Raw genomic sequence first — 25,473 nt, forward strand, 5'->3', positions numbered from 1 at the left:
AGCATATATCTGGAATGCCATTTCTCCAGTTTGTTCCTGGGATAGTATTACAGGTAGGCCACACCCCTGGGGAAACTCCCCCTAGACTGACCGGCCGCTTAGGACGTAGTCATGTGATCCATCATGGGAAACACCACTCACAAGTGAAGTCCAGCCAAGTTGACAGATCTTCAACTATCACACCTTTTGTTTTCTTTGTGCATGATGTTCTTGATGTCATCCCACAATTCATCTGGTTTTTGGTCATTGGTGTTCAATGCATTAAATCTATTCTTCAGATGGTCTCTAAATTCAGGTGGGATATAATCAAGGTCATATTTTTGGTCTCATGGACTTGTATTAATTATCTTCACCTTCAACTTGTGCTTCCATATGAGCAGTTGATGGTCCATTCCACAGTCAGCTCCTGGCTGTTTTGGCTGAAGATATTGAGCTTCTCTATCACTTCTTTCCACAGAAGTAGTCGATCTGATTCCTGTGTATTCCATCTCAGAAATCCCATGTGTATAGCCACCATTTATCTTGTTGAAAAAGGGAATTTGCAATGAATAAGTTGTCAGTCTTGCAAAATTCTATCATGCAATCTCTGGCATCATTCCTATCACCAAGGCCTTATTTTCCAACTACTGGTGATTCCTCTTTGTTTCCAACTTTTTCATTCCAGTCACCAATAATCAATACATCTTGGTTGCTTGTTGGTCAATTTCAGACTGCAGAAGTTGGTAATAATCTTTGATTTCTTCATCTTTGGCTTTGGTGGTTGGTGCATAAATTTGAATAATAGTGGTATTAACTGGTCTTCCTTGTAGGCATATGGATATTATCCTGTCACTGACAGCATTGTACTTCAGGACAGGTCTTGACACATCCTTTGCGATGATGAATGCCATGCCATTCCTCTTCAAATTGTCATTCTTGGCATAGTAGATCATATGGTCATCTGATTCAAAATGACCAAAACCGGTCCATTTCAGCTCACTAATGCCTTAGAATATAGATCTCTATGTGTTCCATTTCATTTTTGACAACTTCTAATTTTCCTGGATTCATACTTCATACATTCCATGTTCTAATTATCAATGGATGTTTGTAGCTGTTTCTTCTATTTTGAGTCATGCCACATCAGTAAATGGAGGTCCCAAAAGCTTTACTCCATCCACATCCTTAAGATTGACTCTACTTTGAGGAGGCATCTTTTCCCCAGTCATATTTTGAATGCCTTCTGAGCTGAGGGACTCATCTTCTAGCACTATATCAGGCAATGTTTCAGGACTATTCATAAAGTTTTCTAATAATATATCAGACAATGTTGTTGTTATGTGCCACTGAGTTGGCCCTGACTCATAGTGACCCCTTCTTGGGTTACCGAGGCAGTATCACTATGGAAGTAGATTGCCCAACCTTCCTTCTGAGGAGTGGCTGGTGGGTTTGAACTGCCACCCTTCTGGCAGTTCACTGCTATTCATGAGGTTTTCACTGGCCAATTCTTCGAGACGTGGATGGCCCCATCCTTCTTCCGAGTCTTAGTCTGGAAGCTCCACTGGGACCTGCCCACCATGGATGACTCTGCTGGTGTTTGAAATACTGGCGGCACAGCCTCCAGCCTCACAGAAATATATAAGCCACCACAGTACAACAAACTGACAGACAAATGGTGGCCCCCAACCCTAGGCAACTTGTAATCTACTTTCTGTGTGGATGTTTCATATATTCAGTATACAGCCTTTTTGAGATTGGCTTCTTCCACTTAGTATAATGTTCTCAAGTTCATCCATATTACAGCATGCATCAGAATTTCATTCCTTTTCATGGTTGAATAATATTCCATTGTATGGACATACCACATTTTGTTTATCCATTCATCAGCTGATGGACATCTGGGTTGTTTCCAGGTTTTTGCTATTATGAAGAATGCTACTATGAACATTTGTTTATGAGTTTTTATGTGGATGTATATTTTTGTTTCTCTTGAGTATAGACCTAAGTGTGGAACTGCTCAGTTGTCTGGTAATTCTTGTTTAATTGAAGAACTGCCAGCCTATTTTCCACAGCAGCTGAACAATTTTATCGCATTCCTGCCAGCAGTGTATGAGGGCATGATTCAGTTTTAAGATCACTCTGGTGCTGTGTGGAGAAAGGATGGAAAGAGGGCTTGGGGCAGCTAAAGGAATTAGGATGGCCATGGCAGTAGTTTCAGCATCACAGCAGGCAGGGTTCAAGGACCCAGACTTACGGTGCACATCATATTGTTCTATGGCAAAAAAGATTACTGTGAGACAGCTACCTTTGTACCACAAATCATGTAGTTAAAGTGAAAGATTCTAGCTCAAAGGGCTTGTTAAAACAGATCTGCAGTTTTCATATTTAAAATCCTAAAGCATATTAGTGTGGAACTGCCAAAACATCTGTCACTAAACAAGTTCCTGCAAGCATGAGGATATTTTCAGAGAAACAGAGGGAGTCAGACACTGCAGTAAAACTTCCACACCTTCATACTGTGTTAGCAGAGGGCTCGGTGGCAGAAGTCATCACTTGGAGCACTGCCTGGCCTCTCAGCTTGCTGGTTTTGACTCCTTGGCAGAAGTTCTGGTCCTCAGTTCAGGAAAGGAAGGGAAACCAACATCTGTGAAGCTTACTATATGCCAAGCACTGAGTTAGACTCTCCACTAATGTTCATTTTGTTAGTGAAACCTCCCAACAAATTCCATGAAAGAAATGAGTTTCCTCAATTTATAGATGAGGAAAGTTGGTGGCTTTGGAACCAGAGGTCAGAAAAGTTCTCTTTGAAGAGAATGACTAGTCCCTGAGTAGTACAAACGGTTAACTCACTTGAGGCTTGAGTACTGTCAGAGTACTCTAGGAGAAAACCCCAGTGATCAATTTCTAAAAAACAAGCCACTGAAAACTCTATGAGACACAGAGCTCCTCTGCCACACACAGGTCGACATAAGCTTTTGGTTTTTCCAGTAGAAAATACGATTTCTTTTCATATACATATAGCTGAGCTCTAGTGGTGTAGTGGGTAAGGCATTTGCCAGCTAAGCAAAAAGTCATTGGTTCAAATCTATCAGCTGTTGCATGAAAAAAGATGAGGCAGTCTGCTTCTGTAAAGATGTACAGTCTTAGAAACCCAATGGGGGTCACTATGAGTAGGAATCAACTCGATGGCAGTGAGTTTTGTATATATGTGTGTGCGTGTGTGTGTTTACACATATGTATATACACATGCATGCATGTATATACACATATATATGTACACACATGCACACACATATATGTATATATACACACATACATATCTACACACATGTACACACACACATTATGTATATATACTTCACAGGGACTGTACTCCACAACATGCTCCCTGCCCCTAAACACACACATCCAATATCACTGTGTCCACTTACATGTCTTCTTGTTGTTGTTAATCGCACCAGGTCAATTCCGACTCATGGTGACCTCATACATGCAGAGTAGAACTGCTCTATTGGGCTTTCAAGGCTGTGACCTTCCAAAAGCACCAAGCCTATCTTCCAAGGTGCCTTTGAGTAGCTTTGAACCACCAACCTTCACTTAGTAGTCGAGGACGTAACCATTTGTGCCAACAGGGGCCTAGTGTGTCTTACTAGACCTTGGTAAAGCTCTGGGACCTGGGGAGACATAGTCTTCCTTCCCTAGTTGTGTTTCTGTGCTGGAAATGGTGAATTTGACCTTCAGAACTTCCCATGGAAGGAAGGAAGGATGGCTCCACAGGTAAGTTCCAACTCTCAGATTAAGAAGCTTTCCAACTGAAGGAAGTAGTGTCCATGATGCCTCGTTACCAAATTCCTCACAATTGAACTAATCCTACTATCTGTGTGATGGGATTTTAGGAAGGCCAAGTAAATAAAATGCCTCTTCTCCAGTGAATGAATTGAAATATAAGACAAAGGAGTAGGGCTGTTTCGAGACCAAAAGACCACTTCATTAGCAATAAAATCAATATGGAGAACGTGGCTTATATTCACAGGCAAGTAGGATTCAGGACACTTACCCACCCAGTCACCACCAGTGCAGACCTTCAGACTGAACCTCAAACAGACAAACAAACTCACTACTGTCGAGTCTATTCGACTCATGGTGACCCCTCCTCCTTGGGTTTCCAAGGCTGTATCTCTACGGAAGTAGACTGCCCCATCTTCCTTCCAAGGAGTGGCTGGTGGGTTTGAACCACCAGACTTTTGGTTAGCAGTCAAATGCCTTAGGCACTACGCCACTAGAGCTCTCAGACTGAACCTGTTGTTGTTATTATGTGCCGTTTTGTCAGACCTGACTCACAGCGACCTCTCCTTGGGTTTCCAAGGTGGTATCATTTCAGAAATAGTTTGCCCAACCTTCCTTCTGAGGAGTGGCTGGTGGGTTTGAACCACCAGGCTTCTGGTTAGCTGTCAAATGCCTTAGGCACTATGCTACCAGAGCTCCTTAGCCCTGTAAAATTAATGGCAAGACATGCAGAGTAGAATGTGTGCTTCCACAGGCAGATCACTCCATGGGAAAGAAGTGGGGAAAAGGCAAGAGTTCCTGACCTCACCAACCAGATACATACACCCCACTTTGCATGCAGCACATTAGTAGAGGTGGAGGAGAGAGGCTAGGAGTGTAATGATACTGGAGCTCCCTTCTCATGGAGGAAACAAAGGAAGGACAGGGAAGAAGTATCTCCCAGCTACCCACCCAATACTGGGTTCTGGATGTTCCAGCTCTGTCAACATGGACTAATGTGACCTCAGGCAAGAATGCTGGACCTCTCCAGACCTCAGATTCTTCCTCTCTCAATTAGAGATGGTACATCCCTTCCTGCCATGTAGAATGACTTTCTTTACACACAAAGGATAAGTTGTTGTGTTGTTGTTGTTATGTGCTGTCAAGTCAGACCCGACTCATAGCAACCCCTCCTTGGGTTTCCGAGGCAGTGTCACTATGGAAGTAGATTGCCCCATCTTCCTTCTGAGAAATGGCTGGTAGGTTTGAACTTCCAGCCTTCTGGTTAGCAGCCAAGTGCCTTAGGCACTACGCTACCAGAGCTCCCAAACCACACTCATGGCTGTCAGGTTGGATCCACCTCACAGAGACCTCCCCTTGGGTTTCCAAGGCAGTATCACTACAGAAGTAGATCACCCAATCTGCCTTCCCAGGAGTGGCTGGTGGGTTTGAACCACCAGACTTCTGGTTAGCCGTCAGATGTCTTAAGGCACTATGCTACCTGAGCTCTCTCAAAGGATAGGTAAGGATGTCCAAAGCTTTGTAAAGTACACAATCACAAAGGAAATACAAGCACTATTCATGTGCCCACCACCCATCTGTCGGGTTGTGGTACCGTGGTAACTTGCGTGTTACTGTGATACTGTAAGCTATGCCACTGGTATTTTAATCTGTCCCCCATGGTGGACAGATTTTAGCAGAGTTTTCAGACTAAGACAGACTAGGAAGAAAGACTGGTGACCTACTTCCAAAAATTAGCCAGTGAAAAACCCTATAGATCACAGAACATTGTCTGAGACTTAGACTTACTTTGGACGTGTGATCAGAAAGGACCAATCACTAGAGAAAGACATCATGTTCGGTAAAGAGGGAGGCCAGTGAAGGCAAAGGAACCCCTCAATGGGGAGGAATGACACAACACCCCCAACTATGGACTCAACACACCAGCTATTGTGAAGATGGCACTAGTCCAGCAATGTTTTGTTCTGTTATACAGGAGGTCACTATGAGTTGGAGCCAACTTGACGGCAACTCACAACAATAATGACCAATGTGCAGAAGTCGCAGGCACTTGATTCAGTCCATTCTCTTGCATTGTGCTCCAATGAACTGCCAGAGATTGGAAATAAGGGTGGCATAGAGAGTGCTCTGGGGTTATTCTACTCTTTATATACTTTCAGCTTGGCAGCTTCAGGCACTAAGAGGGCTTTTCATTTCCTGCTGGGTACTCATCCTCTAACTGCCCCAGATGAGAGGCAATGCCACGGGTACACAGTTACCAGCCTTGGTGTCCGGGTTCCTGAGAGGCAGACTGCAGTTAGAGAGATGGTTAATGGAGAAGGAACACATTCTCTCAGTTCAGTCTATGAGGCAGATTGACATAGCGGCTACCAAAATGGGTTAAAACACATTAGAGAGATACAAGTCAAAACAACAAGGAGATATCTCACCCAATAATAACAGCAAACTTCAACAAGACAGAAAATAACAAATGCTGGTAAGGCTGTGGAGAGATTAGAAGTCTCATACACGCTGGAGGGACTGTAAAGCCACTGTAGAAAATAGTATGGCATTTCCTTAAATAATTGAAAACAGAAACACCATTTGATCCAGCAATTCCATTACTAGGAATATATCTGAAAGAGGTGAGAGCCAGGACATGAATAGATAATAAGCACATTCATGTTCATCGCAGCTGTGATAGTTAAGTGTGTGCATCAACTTGGTTAGGCCTGGTTGAGTGGCTGGGCAGCAGGATGTAGTATTCCCCATGATGAGACTGGTAATCAACTCTATGGTGGAATCTACTGTGAGCAAATGAGTAGCTGCCTTAGGGATGTGGTCTGGTTCCAGTATATAAGGAGAAGCCTTGGGAACCGGTCTCCAGCTTATGGCATGCTTGAACCCTGCATGTAGCTGTGTTGTTGTTCAGTAGCCTACCATGCTCTGCCAACCTTGGGACTTTCAATGGACTTGAATTAATGACCTGCCATGTGGTTTGGTAACATTGGGACTGTGCCATTTTATTTGTCAACCTTGGGCTTAGCCTCAGCAGCCAGCAGCTGCCTGAGTGAAGAAATGCCTCTAGCTTCAGTGGGCTGGAAATAGGAGGCAGAGCTGAAGCCCAAGGTTGAGGGGCTTTCACACAGCCCCTAGAGCCTGGCACTTTGAACTTGGACTTAAAGCCTCCAAACTGTAAGAGAATAAACTCCTGTTTGGCAAGCCATCACATCTGTGGTATATTTCTGTCAGAGCAGCACTAGATAACCAGAACAGCAGCACAATTCACTATAGAAAAGAGATTAAAACAACCTAAGTGCCCATGAACAGATGAATAGATAACCCAACTACGGTACATTCACACAAAGGGAAACTATGTAACATTAAAGAATAATGAAGAATCCATGAATCATCTTACAATGTGGATGAATTTGGAAGACAGTATGCTGAGTGAAAAAAAAGTCAATCACCAAAACAAACAAACAAACAAAAAACAAACTCACTGCTTTTCAGTCAGATCTGACTCGTAGCAACCCCTCCTTAGGTTTCCGAAGAGGTATCACTACAGAAGTAGATTGCCCAATCTTCCTTCTGGAGAGTGGCTGGTGGGTTTGAACCACCAAGCCTTCTGTTTAGCAGTCAAATGCCTTAGGCACTATGCCACCAGAGTGCCCAAGTCAATCACAGAAGGACAAATATTGTAAGAATCCATTATTGTAAAAAGTCAAGGGAAGGCTTATGCAGGGAAAGAAATTCATTTTGTTGGTTACTGGGGATGGGAAGGGAAGGGGAGGGAAAATTTCTGACTAGTTAAGAGTCACATGTTGATTTGGGTGAAGGGAAAAGCAATATAACAAAAGTATGTGACCAGCATAATGACAATAGGGAAAAGGAGGACACAGAAACTTACACAAAAGATATAGGCAGCAGAGGCAAATACTATCACATGCACAATACTGCAGTGGCAGCATACACTAGGCTATGTGTAAATACATAGACAGGTGAGAAGATCAGGCGTGGGTAGGCGAACAGGAATATATCCAAGACCAAGGAAAGATTTAGTTGAAGATATTCTTACATCTTACATCCCTCCTGAATTTAGAGACCATCTAAAAAATAGATTTGATGCATTAAACACCCATGACCAAAAACCAGAGGAATTGTGGGATGACATCAAGAACATCATCCAGATAAGTATTGATTTGGGTGAAGAGAAGGGCAATGTACCAAATGTGAGTGACCAATATGGCAGCATTGAGGATGAGAAAGACATAGAGAGGTACATGGAAAGTACAGAAAATCAAGATGAACCCTTTTGCACATATAGTACTGCATTGTCAGTGAAGGCAAACATGGGTATATGGGTAGATAGACGGGTGGACAGGCTAACTATTAGGTATGTCTATGAAATGGGGAGTGTATCCAAGAACAAATATAGGGTTGGCAGACAATGGTCCTATAAGCTTATGTGAATGATCAGAATTCCCAGGTGTATAGTAGAGCTGACAAGGGGCAAGGTTGTGGTAACTGCTTGGTAACAGCCAGCAACCAAGAGGGACCGAATAGTTGAACCTGTGGGCTTGGGACCATAGTCACAGGGGACATTAAGCTCAATTGGCATAACATACTATACAAAACTTTGTTCCACCTCCTACTTTGGTAAGTAGTAACTGGGATCTTAAAAGCTAGCAAGCTGCCATCTAGATGCAATGATGGGTCTCTCCTCATCCAGAGCAAAGAATGAAGGAAGCCAAAATTCATGGAAACAATTAGTCCTAGCGAGTGGTACACCATCCATTCTGCAGCCTATACGACTATGAGACCAGAAGAACTAGATGGTGCCCGGCTACCACTGTCATCCACTTGGAAGGGGATCTAGATCCTTGATAGAGAGGGAGAACTATGTGGAACAAAACTCAAAATCATTTGGAGAAAAAAAAGGGGGGGGGACCAGGTTTGCTCGTCCAATAGAGCCTGGTGGAACTACTGAGACTATGGCCCCTAGCTGCCCTTCAGGTCTGGAATTGAACCCACACCCGTGGTTTCCAGCTAAACAAAAGACAGGCATATGAGTTGAACATTTACCTCAGGTAGATACACTCCTTGGAGAGAACAATCATGGGAGAAAGAAGGGCTGCTTATGCACAGGGAGACAGCTCAGGGGGCAGGAGTGCATGGAGGGTTGGACACTGGAAAGGGGTAACTATGGGGAGGAAGTGGGAGGGGAGCTGTTGCATTGTGATAAACTGTGGTCAATGTCATGAGACAAAGTGTATATGAACTGCTATATGGAAAGTGAATCTGCTCTGTAAATCTTCACCCAAATCACAATAAAAAAAAGCAAGAGGTTATTAAAAAGATAGGAAAGGAAGAAAAGAGCAAAATGGATGTCAGAAGAGACTCTGATACTTGCCCTTGAATGGAGAGTAGCTAAAGCAAATGGAAGAAATAACAAGATAAAAGAGCTAAACAGAAGATTCCAAAGAGCAGTGCCAGAAGACAAAGTCAATCATCATAATGAAATGTGTAAAAACCTGGAGTTAGAAAACCAAAAGAGAAGAATGTGTTCGGCATTTCTCAAGCTGAAAGAGCTGAAGAAAAAATTTAAGCCTTGAGTTGCAATATTTAAAGATTCTATGGGCAAAATTGAATGATGCTGGAAACATCAAAGGAAGATGGAAGGAATACACAGAGTCACTGTACCAAAAAGAACTGATCGATGTTTATCCATTTCAGGAGGTGGCATATGATCAAGAACCAATGGTACTGAAGGAAGAAGTTGAAGCTGCACTGAAGGAATTGGCAAAAAACAAGGCTCCAGAAATTGACAGGATACCCACTGAGATATTTCAGCAAATGGATGCCCCACTGGAGGCACTCAGTTGGCTATCTCAGGAGATTTGGAAGACAGCTACCTGGCCAACTGACTGAAAGAGATCCACATCTGTACCCATTCCAAAGAAAGGTGATCCCTCAGAATGTGGAACTTGTTGAACAACATCATTAATATCACACGTAAGTAAAATCTTACTGAAGATAATTCAAAAATGGTTGCAGTAGTATATTGACAGAGAACTTCCAGAAATACAAGCTGGATTCAGAAGAGGACGTGGAACAAGGGATATCATTGCTGATGTCAGATGGATCTTGGCTCAAAGCAAAGAATACCAGGAAGATGTTTACTTGTGTTTTATTGACCATGCAAAAGCATTCGATTGTGTGAATCATAACAAATTATGGATAACACTAACAAGAATGGAATTCCAGAACACTTAATTGCACTCATGAGGAACCTGTACATAGACCAGGAGACTACCATTTGAACAGAACAAGAGGACCGTGCATGGTTTAAGATCAAGAAGGGAGTATGTCAGGGTTGTATACTTTCCCCACACTTATTCAATCTGTATGCTGAGCAAATAATCCAAGAAGCTGGACTACAAGACGAAGAACATGGCATCAAGATTGGAGGAAGACTCATTAACAATCCACATTATGCAGATGATGCAACTTTGCTTGCTGAAAGTGAGGATGACTTGAAGCCCTTATTGATGAAGATTGAAGATTAGTCTGCAGTACGGATTACACCTCAATACAAAGAAAACAAAAATCCTCACAACTGGACCAATAAGCAGCATCATGATAGATGGAGAAAAGATTGAAGCTGTCAAAGACTTTATACTACTTAGTTCTACAACCAACACCAATGGAAGCAACAGTCAAGATATCAGACAACATATAACACTGGGCAAATCAGCTGCAGAAGACTTTTTTCAAGTGCTGAAGAGCAAAAATGTCTCTTTGAGGACTAAGGTGCACCTGACACAAGCCATGGTATTTTCCATTGCCTCATATGCATGTGAGAGCTGGACAATGAAAAAGAAAGACCAAAGAAGAGTCGATGCTTTTGAGTTGTGGTGCAGGTGATAAATGCTGAAAGTCCATAGACTTCTAAAAGAACTAACAGATCTATCCTGGAGGAAGTGCAACTGGAATGCTCCTTGGAAGCAAGAATGGCCAGACTTCATCTCACCTACTTTGTTCATGTTATCAGAAGGGACCGTTCCCTGGAGAAGGATGTCATGCTTGGTAAGGTAGAGGGTTGACAAAAGAGGGCAAGGCCCTCAACAAGATGGATTGACACAGTGGCTACAATGATGGGCTCAGGTATAGCAGGGATCATGGAGCTGACACAGGACCAGGCCCTGTTTCATTCTGCTATATACATAAGGTCACTATGAGTCAGAGACATCTCGACAGCACCTAACAACAACAACAGTACAACATTCTTATATATGTACTGGTGCTACAAAATTATCCACATACATTACAGAAGTAACAGGAGACAAGGTTGGAGTAGCTTCTCAGAGACAATTAAACATCTTGAGGGAGAAAGTCACTAGGCCTGTGGGCTCAGGACCATAGTCTTGGGGAACATCATGCTCAACTGGCACAATATAATACATAAAAATCTTGTTTTACATCCTACTTCGGTGAGTAGCAACTGGTGTCTTTAAAGCTTTTGAGAGGCCATCTAAGATGCAACTATTTGTCTCCTCTTGTCTGGAGCAAAGAAGAGTGAAGAAAATCAAAGTCATTTGGAAACAATTAGTCCAAAGATATGGTGGATCATAGAGACCTCAGCCTTCACAACCCTGAGACTAGAAGAACTAGATGGTGCCTAGCTACCAATGCCAACTTCTTGGAAAGGGATCAAAACTGGAGATCCTAGAGATAGTGGAAGGAAAAATGTGGAACAAAGTTCAAAATCACAAAAATGACCAGAATTATTGGTCAGATAGAGATTGGTGGACCCCCCTCCCCCAAGACTATGGCCCTGGGTTATTCTTTGGGCCTAGATCTGGACTCACTTCTGTGAATTGGCTCTCAGCCCAATAGCAGAAAGACCTATAAGCAGAACACCTACCCCAGGGATATACACCCACCTACCCTAGGGAGATGCACCCCTTAGATGAATCAACCCTGAAACATCAGAAGGGCAGCATTCACATAGGGGGAAAGCTGGACAGACAGGGACAGACAGGGATGCATAGATAAGAAGGACACAGGGAAGGTGTAGTCACAGAGAGGAGATGGGAGGAGAGCTTTTTATTGTTGGGGTTGTAATCAGGGCCGAGAAATCAAATGTGCATGAACTGTTGAGAGTAAAACAAATCTACTTTGTAAATTTGTACCCAAATCACAGTAAAAAAAATTTTTAAGGTTATTTTTATTTAAAAATTGTGAGGATGGTGCAGAACCTGGCAGCATTTTGTTCTGTTGTCCACAGGGTTCTGATGAGTCAGAACCAACTCATGGCACCTAATGATAACAACATTAAAAATGCTATTTGGGAGAAATCTATTTTATTCCTCCTAGGAAGGTGGAATTGGGACCCTCTGGGTTTGACAAAATACAGCCCTCTTGAGTAAAGAGAAAGCTGCAAGATGGAAAAGTGAGTGGAGACGGGCTGGGTGGGTCCAAGATCAGAGAGAGGTGGCAGGGGACGTGCCGGAGGCTTTCAGGACCCACAGGCTATAATGAGGAACGAATCTGGAACCTCTTGCTCTTGCACATAATCTCTCTGTACAGCATTTATGGTTTCAACCTTCAGCTGCTCTAAACTGGAGGTTCTCAATCCTGCCTGCACATTAGATACTCCTGAGGGGCTTGGGAAAAATGTCAGTGCCTGCCCCCACTCCTGCCCCCTCCTGAGATGGGGTCTGGCCCTGCAGTGTTTTTTGTTTGTAACTTTTTACAGTCACGCCCCGCATAATATGTCCCTTTGGGCAATGTCCAACCCATATAGTTCAGTGGTTCCTTTCTAACAGACTTCAGAATCATCAGAGACCAGTATATGGTGGATGTAACCTCAAAAACAAGGAAAAAATTCCCCAAGCTGTTAAAGGATTTGCTCCACTGGAAGCTACAAAGCTAAAGGAAATGCAAAAGGGACCTACATCAGATGTGGAGAAATTGCTAATGATGTGGACTGAGGACCAAACGCAAAAGCACGTTGACATCACTGCTAACCATGAAGCTTGTTTTAGATGCTTAAAGAAAAACCAGGACCAGACTACAATACTGACTTTATTGCTAGCTCTAGGTGCTTCAAGCATTTCAAACAACATTTTTTATGACATGATGTGAAAGTGAGTGGTGAGTCTGTGAGTGGTTACACGAAGGCAGCAGCAGAAGTTTTTGAAGCCTTAAATAAGCTAGGTGTCCACACAACATAACGTCCCATTGCATACAACCTATTGTAGATGTTAAGCAGCACATGACTGTATTTAGAAATAATTTCAAACTTAGGGGGAAAAAGATGCAAGAAAAAGAACAAAGAACACCCATATCTCATTTACACATAATCACTGATTCTTAACATTTTATTCTATTTGTTTGATCACACTCAAAATGATTTGAGAGTAAGATATCATACCTACTTCTTTGAAAGTAAGACACATTTCAGTGTGTATTTCTTAAGAATAAAGATACAGTTATCAACTGTAGTAAATCTAAAACTGATTCAATATCTCTACCATCCTATAAGCCCTGGGTGGGACAAACCATTAAGTGCTTGACTACTAGCCGAGAGGTTGGTGGTTTGAACCTACTCAGAGGTGCGTCAGAAGAAAAGATTGGTTACCTATCTCTGAAAACTCGGCCACTGAGACCCCAGGGAGTGCAGCTCTACTCCATGAGTCAGCATCAATTCCACAGCACCCACCACCAACAAACATCCATGTTCCATTCTTGACAACTGACACAATCCTCTCCTTTTAGCATTTCTTCCTCCAGGTCAGGATCCAGCCTAGGAGCAGGCATTGCATTCAACTGTCAGTCTTTCACAGGTATGGCTTTAAAAGCTCTCCGGGAGGTTTTCACATGCAACCAGGGCTGCAGGCCACTGTGTACAAGAGTACTTATTTACAAAACTAACATGTATTAGTGCCTATCCAGCGCAAAGTATTGTGAATATAAAACTAAGAAGTTTAGTGTTTCCAGGGATATACTATACATAAATCACATATAATATCAGAGGGTAAGTATCACCAAAGAAATATTTACCAACTCCGTGAGTGAAATCTTATTTAAATTTACCAAGATTATTTTGGGTCTGCTATGTGCCAGGCAGGGAGCTCTGGTAGCGTAGTGCCTAAGGGACTTGACTGCTAACCAGCAGGCTGGTGGTTCAAACCCACCAGCCACTCCTCGGAAGGAAGATGGGGCAATCTACTTCCGTAGTGTCTCGGAAACCCAAGGAGGGGTCGCAGTGAGTCGGGTCCGACTTGACAGCACATAACAACAACAACAATGTGCCAGGCATTGTACAAACTGCTGGAGAAACAGATGAAAAAAAATGTAATACATGATAAAAAATAAATTAATACATGATTGATTACAAACCTGAGATTTTTCAAAGGCTTTTTGGAGGAAGTAGGATTTAACAGATAAGAAGAATTCTACTTTCAGACATGAAAATATTTTTGGCAGAGGAAACATCAAAAAGGAAAAAGAGAGGGAAGTGGGTATATGTTAGGGGCAGGAAAGAAACGTGCTTCACTGTGATTTGAGAACTGAGTGCTTGGGGATATTCTAGATGATTTAGGTGAAGAAGTAGGTGGGGGACCACAGTATGGTACAGTCACTTGGGAAAACAGTTTGATAGTTTCTTAAAAAGTTAAACATACAGTTGCCAAAAAAACCAAATATTCCACTCCTAGGTATCTACCCGAGATTAATAAAATCTTGTCTCCATACAACCACCCTTTCTTCTGTCAGTGTGTCAGACTGTGGTGGTTTCCATTTGGCTGTGAGGCTGGAAGCTATGCCACCAGTATTTCAAACACGAGTGTGGTCAGCCCTGGTGAACAAGTTTCAGCGCAGCTTCCAGACTCAGACAGACTGGGAAGAAGGACCTGGCAATCTACTAAAAAAAGTGGCCAATGAAAACTTTATGAATAACATTGGGACACTGTCTGAGATAGTGCTGGAGGATGAGGCCCTCCAATTGGAAGGCACTCAAAATACGACTGGGGAACAGCTGCCTCTTCAAAGGAGAGTCGATCTTAATGACGTGGATGGAGTAACACTTTCAGAACCTCCATATGCTGATGTGGCACGGCTCAAAATGAGAAGAAACAGCTCCAAATATCCATTAACAATCAGAACATGGTAAGTACAAAGTATGAATCAAAGTACATTGGATGTCATCAAAATTAAAATGGAATGCATCAATATCTTAGGCATTATTGCATTGAGATGGACTGGTATTGGTCATTTTGAATAAAAAATGATATGGTCTACTATACTGGAAATGACAAATTGAAGAGTAACAGTATCACATTCATTGTCAGAAAGAACACTTCAAGATCTATTCTGAAATACAGTGCTGTCAGTGATAGGATAATACCCATATGTCTACAAGGAAGACCTGTTAATATGACTTACTAAATTTACATATCAATCACAAATGCTAAAGATGAAGAAATTGAAGATTCTTACTAACCCTGTAGTCTGAAATTGATCAAACACACAATCAAGACGCATTGATAATTACTAGTGATTGGAATGCAAAAGTTGGAAACAAACAAGACCAGAAGTTGGAAAATCTGGTCTTGGTGATAGAAATGACACAGGGGATTCCATAATACAATTCTGCAAGACCAATGACTTCTTCGCTGGAAATATCTTTTCAACAACATAAACAGTGACTCTACACATGGACCTCACCTGATGGAATATATAGGAATTAAAACAACTACATCTGTGGAAAGAGAGGATGGAGAAGCTCACTATCATCAGTCAAAACAAGGCCAGGGGCTGACTGAGGAATAGTTATTGCTCATATGAAAGTTCAAGATGAAACTGAAGAAAATTAAAACAAGTCCACATGAGCCAAAATATGACCTTGAGAATATTCCACCTGAATTTAGAGACCATATGAAGAATAGACTTAATGCATGGAACACTAATGACTGAAGAGCAGATGAATTGTGGGATGACATCAAGGATATCATACATAAAGAAAGCAAAAAGTCATTTAAAAGAAAAGACCAAAATAGATGTCAGAAGAAGAGACTTTATAACCAGGTCTTGGGCAGAGAGTAAATAAAGTGATTGGAAGAAATGACGAAGTAAAAGAGTTAGATGAAAGGCTTTAAAGGGCAGCTTAAGAAGACAAAGTATTATAATGAAATGTGCAAAGATCTGAAGTTAGAAAACCAAAAGGGAAGAACACTCAGCATTTCTCAAGCTGAAAACTGAAGAAAAATTCAAGCCTTGAGTTGCAATATTGAAGGATTCTATGGGTAAAACAATTGAACAATGCAGGAAGCATGAAAAGAATATGGAAGGAATGGCACACCATGGGAGCCGTGACTGACGATGAAGTCATACAGAAGCATCTCCTGATTGATGGAGATGGGGCTGGAGATGACCAAAGAATTAATTTGTGAGTGAAGAGTTTCATTAAATGGTGCAACTCTGGATCCCAGGAAGAAGGCTTTAGCCAGTACCAATGGCTGCTGAGCACACTGTCACAATGTGAATTGTCAATGGGCAAAACTTTGCTGGTATATGATATCAGAGAAATGGAAAATTATGAAAAAATTTACAAAGAAATAGAATGCAGCATCACTGGAGCACATGAAAAAATTGCTGAGTGCAAAAAGCAAATTCTTCAGGCAAAACAAATACAAAAAAATCACCAAGAATATGATGCTTTAGCAAAAGTAATCCAGCATCACCCAGATAGGCATGAGATATTAAAGGAACTAGAAACTCTGGGAAAAGAATTAGAGCATCTTTCACATACAAAACAGAGTATTGAAGACAAGCTGGAATTGAGGTGCAAACAGTTTCACATTCTTCTTAGCACCATCCGTGAACTTCAGCAAACACTGGAAAATGATGAAAAATTCTCAGAGGTAGAAGATGCTCAAGAAACAAGCATGGAAACAGATCCTAAGCCATAGACAGGCTACTTGCTTACCATTCCCAAGAATACTGAACTAGCTACATGATCTTAGTGTGTTTAGAAGTTATTGTGCTCTTGAAATATTTAAAATTTCTGCAGTGAAAGCCTTTGCTTTTAAAATTTATGCACATTTTGTTTGTATTTCTTCACACAAAGGAAAATGATTTCAGTATAGATTTGGTGTTATGAAAACTCCTTTTTTATTTTAAAAAGTAGGAAGCAACAGTCCAAAAATGTTTAATAAAGTGTTATTGTGCTCATTAAAAAAAAAGAAAGAAAAAAAAATTTTTAAAAAAGAATATGGAAGGAAAACCTAGAGTCACTGTACCAAAAATAATTGGTTATCATTCAGCCATTTCAAGAGGTAGCATATGATCAAGAACTGATGGTACTGAAGGAGAAAGTTCAAGTTGCACTGAAGGCACTGGTGAGAAATAAGGTTCCAGAGTGACGTAATACCCACTGAGATGTTCCAAGAAACTGCTGCAATGCTGGAAAAGCTCACCTGTCTATGCCAAGAACTTTAGAAGACAGCTACCTATTCCAAAGAAAAGTGATCAAATGGAATATGGAAAGTATTGAATAATATCATTAATGAACCCAAAACCAAACCAAACTCACTGCCATCAATTCTGACTCATAGCAACCTGCAATGGGTTTCCAACGAGGTAAATCTTTACAGAAATAGATTGCCCCATCTTCCTTCTGCAGAGCAGCTGGTGGGTTTGAACCATCAACTTTCTGGTTAGCAGTCAAATGCTTCAGGCACTGCACCAGCAGAGCTCCATATCGTTAATATCACATGCAAATTATGCGGAAGATAATTAAGAAATGGTTGCAGCATTACATCAATAGGGAACTGCAGAAAGTTAAGCCAAATTCAGAAGAGGACATAGAATGAGGGACATCATTGTTGATGTCAGATAGATCTTGACTGACAGCTGATAATACCAGAAAGATGTTTACCTGTGTTTTATTGACTATACAAAAGACATTCGACTGTGTGGATCATGACAAATTATGGATAACATTGAGAAGAATGGGAATTCCAGAACACTTAATTGTGCTCATGTGGAACCTGTACACAGACCAAAAGGCAATTGTTCAAAGAGAACAAGGAGACAACTGCATAGTTTAAAATCAGGAAAGATGTGTGTCAGGGTTGTATCACTTAACAACACTTAATCAATGTATATGCTGAGCAAACAGTTAAGTTGGACCATGTGAAGAAGAACATGGCACCTTGAAGAAGACTTGAAGCACTTACTGATAAAGATTAGACTACAGCTGATGGAGTAGTATAGCAGTTTGGAGAAGCTGGACATCTGGAACATCTTAACCTTTGCCTCATATGGACTACTAGCCTTGTTCATTCTTCTCAATGTTTTCCATAATCTGTTATGATCCACACAGTCGATTGCCCTTTGTATATTCAATAAAACACAGGTAAACATCTTTCTTGTATTCTCTGCTGATCTTTCTGAAAGAAATTATTTGACTAGTTGGTGTCAAAATGCTGGGGTTTGCTGCAATGGTCCAGACTCATTGCAATATGTGGTTTTGGAAAAAAAGGTGCTAAATGAGCATGAGAATGAGAAACCTTTGTTTTCTGGGTGGGATAAAGAAAAACTTGTGCATTAAAGCAGCTGTTATTTTGCAGTCAGTTATCCAAGGCAAAAGCTATTCATGGGATTTAGGAGTGGTGGAGTTGGCTAGTTGGAGGGCAAGACTCACAATTCCTTGGTTGCTGTTATCAGTAATAGCTGCAATGGCAGAGAAAAAGAATGCAGGGGTAGACTGTAGCATTGAACCAAACCCAGATCCAGTCCAATCAGGGCTATGAACTCCAGTGTCTCAGCCTACCTGTAAAGAAAAAATTTTGTTGGAACAAGAAGTACATCTACAACTGCTCGTCACCAAAAAGGTAGTCCAGGAGCAGAATGGGCAAAACCTAGAAACCACTGAAACCAGGGGGTCTAGTGTAAAAGAGTTGCTTCAGTCCACAGATTGGTTTTGTCAGCTTTCTGAGAAACCTTTACTAAAATGCATTGTAAGAGTGACTAATTTAGGGGCAATGTATTTAGTTTTGAATGCTATAGAATGGAAGGGTATGTTTGGGTTGATATGTATATTGGTGCAAGACCCACAACTAATTATGGAAGAGTCATGATGATCCAAGATCCAGTTACACAGTAGGTTAACCTGGAGGGCACAGCCAACATGGTGGACAGGATAAAATCTGCAGTAGGGTTTGCTGACCCTGAAAAGGGAAACTGGCCCTTTCCCCCTCTAAATAACCCCTGGACACTCCAGAGGAAGCAGCTAATGTGCTGCTTATGCAAGCCATGCTGGAATTGCTTTATGATCAGGATATTCACCCAGTGAGTTTTCCCCTTATACAGGTCATGACAGATATGGTAATCAAGGGAGCACCTTCTATATAGGCACCCCATGTAACCTTGCTATGGCAAAGCAAAGCAACAATCCAAGAAGCCTGTTGTCAAAGCTTCCTTGCATGGGTCTTATAGATGCAAGAAATGTAAGAGTGATTCATAGGAAAGACCAGAAGAACTAGATGGTGCCCAGCTACCACTGTCAAGCACTCAGAGGGGGGGTCTGTGTAGGAGACCCTTAACAGAGTGGGAGAACAATGTGGAACAAAACTCAAAATCATTTAAAAAAAAGAAAAAGGAAAAAAAGGAACCAGGTTTGCTGGTCTGATAAAGCCTGATTAAAAAAAAGGGGGGGGGGACCAGTTTTGCTGGTCTGATAGAGCCTGATGGAACACTAAGACCATGGCCTCTAGCTGCCCTTCAGGTTTGGAACTGAACCCACTCCCGTGGCTTCTAGCCAAACAAAACACAGGCATATGAGCTGAACATTTACATTAGGTAGATACACTCCTTGGAGAAATCAATCATGGGAGAATAGAGAGGTCATGTATGCACAGGGAAACAGCTTGGGGGTGGGGGCAGGAGTGCATTCAGGGAAGGACACAGGGAAGAGATAACTATAGGGAGGAAGAGGAGGGGAGTTATTACATTGCGGGAAATTGCAGTCAATGTCATGAAACAAAGTGTATGTGAGCTGCTGTATGGAAAGTGAATTTGCTCTGTAAACTTTCACCCAAATCACAATAAAAATTATTAAAAAAAAAAAAAAAAAAGAAAGAGTGATTCGTAGGAGAATGGGAAGAGGCAAGGGGGAAAGAATTTATCCCAGCAGGTCAGAGATTTTTACATGGTTACTAAAGAATAACATGAATATAGTGGACATTGATGGAGTTGAGACAAAGGTGCTAATGCAGCACTACAGTAGGTTGGGTGGACCAACAGAAACTCCTGCTGGTTCTCCAACATTAAAAAGTCCTAAATAAGTCTGTTCTATTCACTACAATTGGGAGGAAATTTAATGATAGGAAGTCCCACCTGGGGCAGTTGAAGCAGAGGCTCAGCTATCTGATGAAGATAACAACTGAGGAAGGGGCCAAGATCTTCTAGTCCAGCCCCCAGGAGGGGACCCAAGGTCATATGCACATGTGTGGGTAAAATGGCCCGGGGTGGGGAAGAAAACTTCCTGGGGCTCCTGGACACAGAAGCCCAATGTACTATCATCCTAAAACCTGTCAATGAAATGATAAAGGGGCCTCAGGTTAGACTAGGGGGTATGGAGATGCAGCAGTTGATGGGAATAAGGTGAAAGTTTGGATAAGAATTGCAAGTTTAAACAAATGTTGTAGGAAGTAGCTGCATCTTCATTACCTGAATGTATTATTGGTATGGATGTTATGTCTAATTGGGGAACACTCCCTCTACCTAATATTGTAAAACTGAAAGCATTTAAGTCTGCCCTTACTCACTGCCACTGAGTCAGGTCTGACTCATAGCAACCCCTCCTTGGGTTTCTGAGGCAGTATCACTGTGGAAGTAGATTGCCCAATCTTCCTTTCAAGGAGTGGCTGGTGGGTTTGAACCATTAGCCTTCTGGTTAGTAGTCAAATGCCTTAGGCACTTGTTGTTGTTGTTGTTAAGTGCTGTCGAGTCATTTCCGACTCATAGCGACCCCATGCACAGCAGAATGAACACTGCCCCATCCCGCGCCAGCCCCACAATCCCTGCTATACTTGAGCCCATCATTGCAGCCACCTTGTCAATCCATCTCATTGAAGGCCTCCCCCTCTTCCGTCGACCCTCCATCCTACCAAACATGACATCCTTCTCCAGGGAATGGTCCCTTCTGACAACATGACCAAAATAGGTGAGACGAAGTCTGGCCATTCTTGCTTCCAAGGAGCATTCTGGCTGCACTTCCTCCAGGACAGATCTGTTAGTTCTTTTAGCAGTCCACGGTACTTTCAGCATTCTCCGCCAGCACCACAACTCAAAAGCATCAACTCTTCTTCGGTCTTCCTTATTCATTGTCCAGCTCTCACATGCATACGAGGCGATTGGAAATATCATGGCTTGTGTCAGGCGCACCTTAGTCCTCAAGGAGATATCCTTGCTCCTCAGCACTTGATATAGTTCCTTCGCAGTTGACTTTCCCAATGCTACATGTCATCTAATGTCCCGACTGCTGCTTCCATTGGCATCGATTGTAGAACCAAGTGACGTGAATTCTTTGACAACCTCAATCTTCTCTCCATTTATTGTGATGCTGCTCATTGGTCCAGTTGTGAGGATTTTTGTTTTCTTTCTATTGAGACATAATCCATACTGCAGACAGGTGTGATCTCTAAGCAAGAGACTGTAACTACACCCCTAAACTTGTACACCAGAATTCCCAAGGGCCTGATGGGATGGACTGTACCATTCCCCCATCTGGCAAAACTGGGGTTGACAATGAATGCAGCCATAATGCCCAGCAGTCGAGATAGCCCACTAGTGTTGTACCTAAGTAAACCTCCCCAACATGAATGGAGTGGACTAGGGGCAAGTACTTGCTAGACTGGTCTTGTTACCAGCCATCTGGACTGGCACAGCAGCTGAACCTGATGTCCCTTCTCAAGGTGGAGAATTTTGGATAAAAATAAATGACAAATGGAAGGAAGGAAAAATAGTAGCTGAAGGTAAAGGAATGAATAAATGGGTCATGCAGCAGGGGAAATCTAAAATTATGCTGATATCTAAAGAGACACTCAGAATAAGGGAATAATCTTCTCTCAGTTAAATTTTATCAGAGGCCAGAAAAGGTGAAGATGACACAAACTTTTGGAGTACCTGACCAGATCAGATGGACACTTGTAGCAGACTTGAATGGATGAAACCTGAGTAACCTCAACCTTCAAACTCTGCACTACGGAAGGGCTAATTGTTAACGATGGTTTAGGACTGGTAAAGTGATTGGGAAAGCCAAGGTAATCCTTCAAGTATGAAAGGACCAATGGCTAGTAGACCCAGGGGATAATCTGCAATGCAGTGAATTACTTAATGTGGCCTTTTGAGCCATAGTCCTCCATTTTGTGATATATTGTAAATCCTAGCCTCTATGCCTATGTCCAAGTCTCTGGTTGTGTAATGATTAAAGCATTTGGCTGCTAACAAAAAGGTTTGTGGTTCGAACCCAACAGCCAGTCTGCAGAAGAAAGATGAGGTAGTCTGGTTTGCAAAGAATTATAGCCTTGGAAACCAATGGGGTCACCAAGAGTCAGAATCAACTTGATGGCAGTGAGTTTTGTTTCGTTTCATGCTTTAATGCCTGTGGTTATGGTCCCATTTTGTTTTTTAGTTTGTCTGTTGCATTGATGAAGCAGGATTAGGGTGGGATGTATTTTGAGTTCTGCCTTGCTGGAAGACGTTACTCAAGTCGCACCACCTTTGCTCCAGATCCTGCATTTGGTTCAACAATATCTCACCCCTTGAATTGAGACAGCAGCCAGTTGTCTTACCTGCCAATTTGGGTTTGTCAAGCCGTGCAACCATGTGAGTGAGGAGAATCCCCAAACTAACACCTGACCCATGGTTTTGGGATTTGCCAGCCTCCACCACCATCTGAGCCATTTCCTTGGCTATTTGTGAGTTCTGTGAGGCATTACAGTGAAATATGGAACCTACCGTGGGAAGGAAAGTACTGAGGGGAGAAGGAAGAGTTGATGCTAGAGAATATGGAGTATACAGCATTTGGAAAAGTTGGACATTTGGGACATCTTTAACCTCTGCCTCACAGGGACCAGCCTTGTGCTGGTCCTTCTAAAAGAAATTATTTGAGCAATGGCCTTCAGTATGGATTACACCTCAAGATAAAGAAAACAAACGTCTTCACAACTGGACCAATAAACAGCATCATGTAAACGGAGAAAAGATTGAAGTTGTCAAGGATTTCATTTTACTTGGATCCACAATCAATGCCCATGGAAGCCATAGTCAAAAAATCAAATGATGTACTGCACTGGGCAAATCTGCTGCAAAAGACTTCTTTAAACATTAAAAAGTGAAGATGTCACCTTGAGGACTAAGCTGATGTTTTGGTTACCTCTAGTGCCACTCTAACAGACATACCACAAATGGATGGCTTTGACAAACAGGGACTTATTGTCTTACAGTTCTGGGGGCTAGAAGTCCGAGTTCAAGTGCCAGTTCTAGGGGCTGGGTGAAAACCTGTCAGCTTTGGACTTCAGCTCTGCCTCTTGTTCTTGGCCCACTGGAGCCAGAAGTGTCTCTTCACTCAGGCAGCTGTAGCCTAATAAGCCCAATGCTGACGAATAAAATGGTACAGTCTCAATATTAACAAACAGCATGGCAGGCCACCAGTTAAAGTCCAGAAACAGTCCCAATATCAGCAGGAAACAGGGCAGGCTACTAAATGTGGACTTGGCTACATGCAGCGTCCAAGCGTGCCAAAAAGCTGTAGATCATTCCCAAAGCTTCTCCTTCTGTACTGGGAGCAGAGACCACATCCCTACTCAGCTGCTTGCAGCAGATTCCACCATGGAGTTGATTGCCAGTCTCATCATGGGGAATAACCACTACCAGCTGCCCAGCCACTCAAAACCAGGCCCAGCCAAGTTGACACATAACCTTAACTAACACACTGCACTTGATCCAAACCTGGTATTTTCATGTTCATGTGAAAGCTGGACAATGAATAAGGAAGACCGAAGAAGAACTAATGCATTAGAATTATGGTGTTGGTGAAGACTATGGAATATACCATGGACTGCCAGATGAGCAAACAAGTCTGTATTGAAAGAAATACAGTCAGAATACTCCTTGGAAGTGAGGATGGCGAGACTCCATCTCATGTACTTTTGACATGTTATCAGGAGGAACTAATTCCTGGAGAAGGAAATCATGCTTGGTAAATAAGTGGTCAGTGAAAAAGAGAAAGACCCTCAACTAGATAGACTGGTACAGTGGCTGCAACAACAGGCTCCAACATAGCAATGACTGTGAGCATGGGGTAGGACTGGGTAATGTTTCATTCTGTCATACTCAGCGTTCCTATGATCAGACAGGACTTGATGGCACCAAACAAAAACAATGTCCACACAAAGACCTGCACAGGACTATAATATTCATAGCATCATTATTCATAGTAGCCAAAAAGTGAAAACAACACAAATACCCATCAACTAGTGAATGGATAAACAAACTGTGGTGTATCTATACAATAGAATACTTTTCAGCAATGAAAGGGAATGGATTAATGATGCTTGCTACAACTTGGTTGAATGTCAAAAACACTATGCTAAGATTTAGCAGCTAAGCGTTTGCTGGTCTGATAGAGCCTGGTGAGACCCCCCTGAAACTATGGGCCCTAGCCACCTTTCAGGTCTGGAATTGAACTCACTCCTGTGGCCAGCCAAAAACTAGACAGGCACATGGGGTGAACATTCACATCAAGTAGATATACTCCTTGGAGCAATCAATCATGGGAGACTAGAAGGGCAGTGTTTGCACAGGGAGATAGCTCAGGGAGCAGGAGTACATGGGAAGGAAGGACACAGGGAAGAGGTAACTACAAGGAAGAAGTGGGACAGAGCTGTTACATTATGGGGAATTGCAGTCAATGTCATGAGACAAAATGTTTATGAATTGCTATATGTAAAATGAATTTGCTCTGTAAACTTTCACCCAAATCACAAAAATTAAAAAAAAAAAAAAAAAAAAGGTTTAGGAACTAAGTGAAAAATCTGTATGTAAAAGATCACATATACTATATGATTTCATTTATATGAGATGTTCAGAAAAGGCAAATTTATAGAGACAGAAAGTACATTAATGGTTTCCTGACTAAAGGTAGGAACAGAGCTTGACTGCCAGTAACCACAAGAGAGGAATTTCATAGGATGATGAATATATCCCAAAACTGGATTATGGTCAGAGCTCAACAACTGAAAAATATGGAATTATACACTTAAACAGGTCCATTTTATGATACGTAAATTATACTTCAGTTAAGCTATTAAAAATAAGCAAAAAATTACTAATTAAAACCAGGCAGAAAGGAAATAAAAACAGCAATTTTAGAATTGAAAAATATAATCACTGACATTCTAAAATGTAGTAGATGGGAAAGACTCAAACCCAGGCAAATTATTTAGAGGACTGGCAAATCAGAACTCATGATGGAGGTATTTCCCAGGATGCAACACAGAAAGCAATATATATATATTTTAATTTCAAAATCACATTTCAGCATACAGACAGGTAGGCTTCCTCATTCTCCAAAAGGGAATCCAGAAAAGAGAATGAAAGCAATGGCAAAGGTACAATATTTCAAGGCAATATCACTGATAATTTCCCAGAATT

At 41.9% G+C, this 25,473-nt stretch overlaps 2 protein-coding genes across 2 annotated transcripts in view; one reads left to right on the forward strand and one right to left on the reverse strand.

The window, feature by feature from the left end:
• Nucleotides 1-25,473, reverse strand: part of FAM184B (family with sequence similarity 184 member B) — a 180,213-nt gene that overhangs the window by 150,576 nt on the left and 4,164 nt on the right. The window lies entirely within an intron of this gene.
• Nucleotides 16,113-16,721, forward strand: LOC103211407 (THO complex subunit 7 homolog). Its single transcript, XM_042783205.1, is given in 1 exon segment — nucleotides 16,113-16,721. A coding segment is annotated over 1 exon segment (609 nt).

Source organism: Orycteropus afer, unplaced genomic scaffold, assembly GCF_000298275.1.
Source record: "Orycteropus afer afer isolate SDZICR_OR568_19922 unplaced genomic scaffold, OryAfe1.0 scaffold00733, whole genome shotgun sequence".
Taxonomy (NCBI): domain Eukaryota; kingdom Metazoa; phylum Chordata; class Mammalia; order Tubulidentata; family Orycteropodidae; genus Orycteropus; species Orycteropus afer.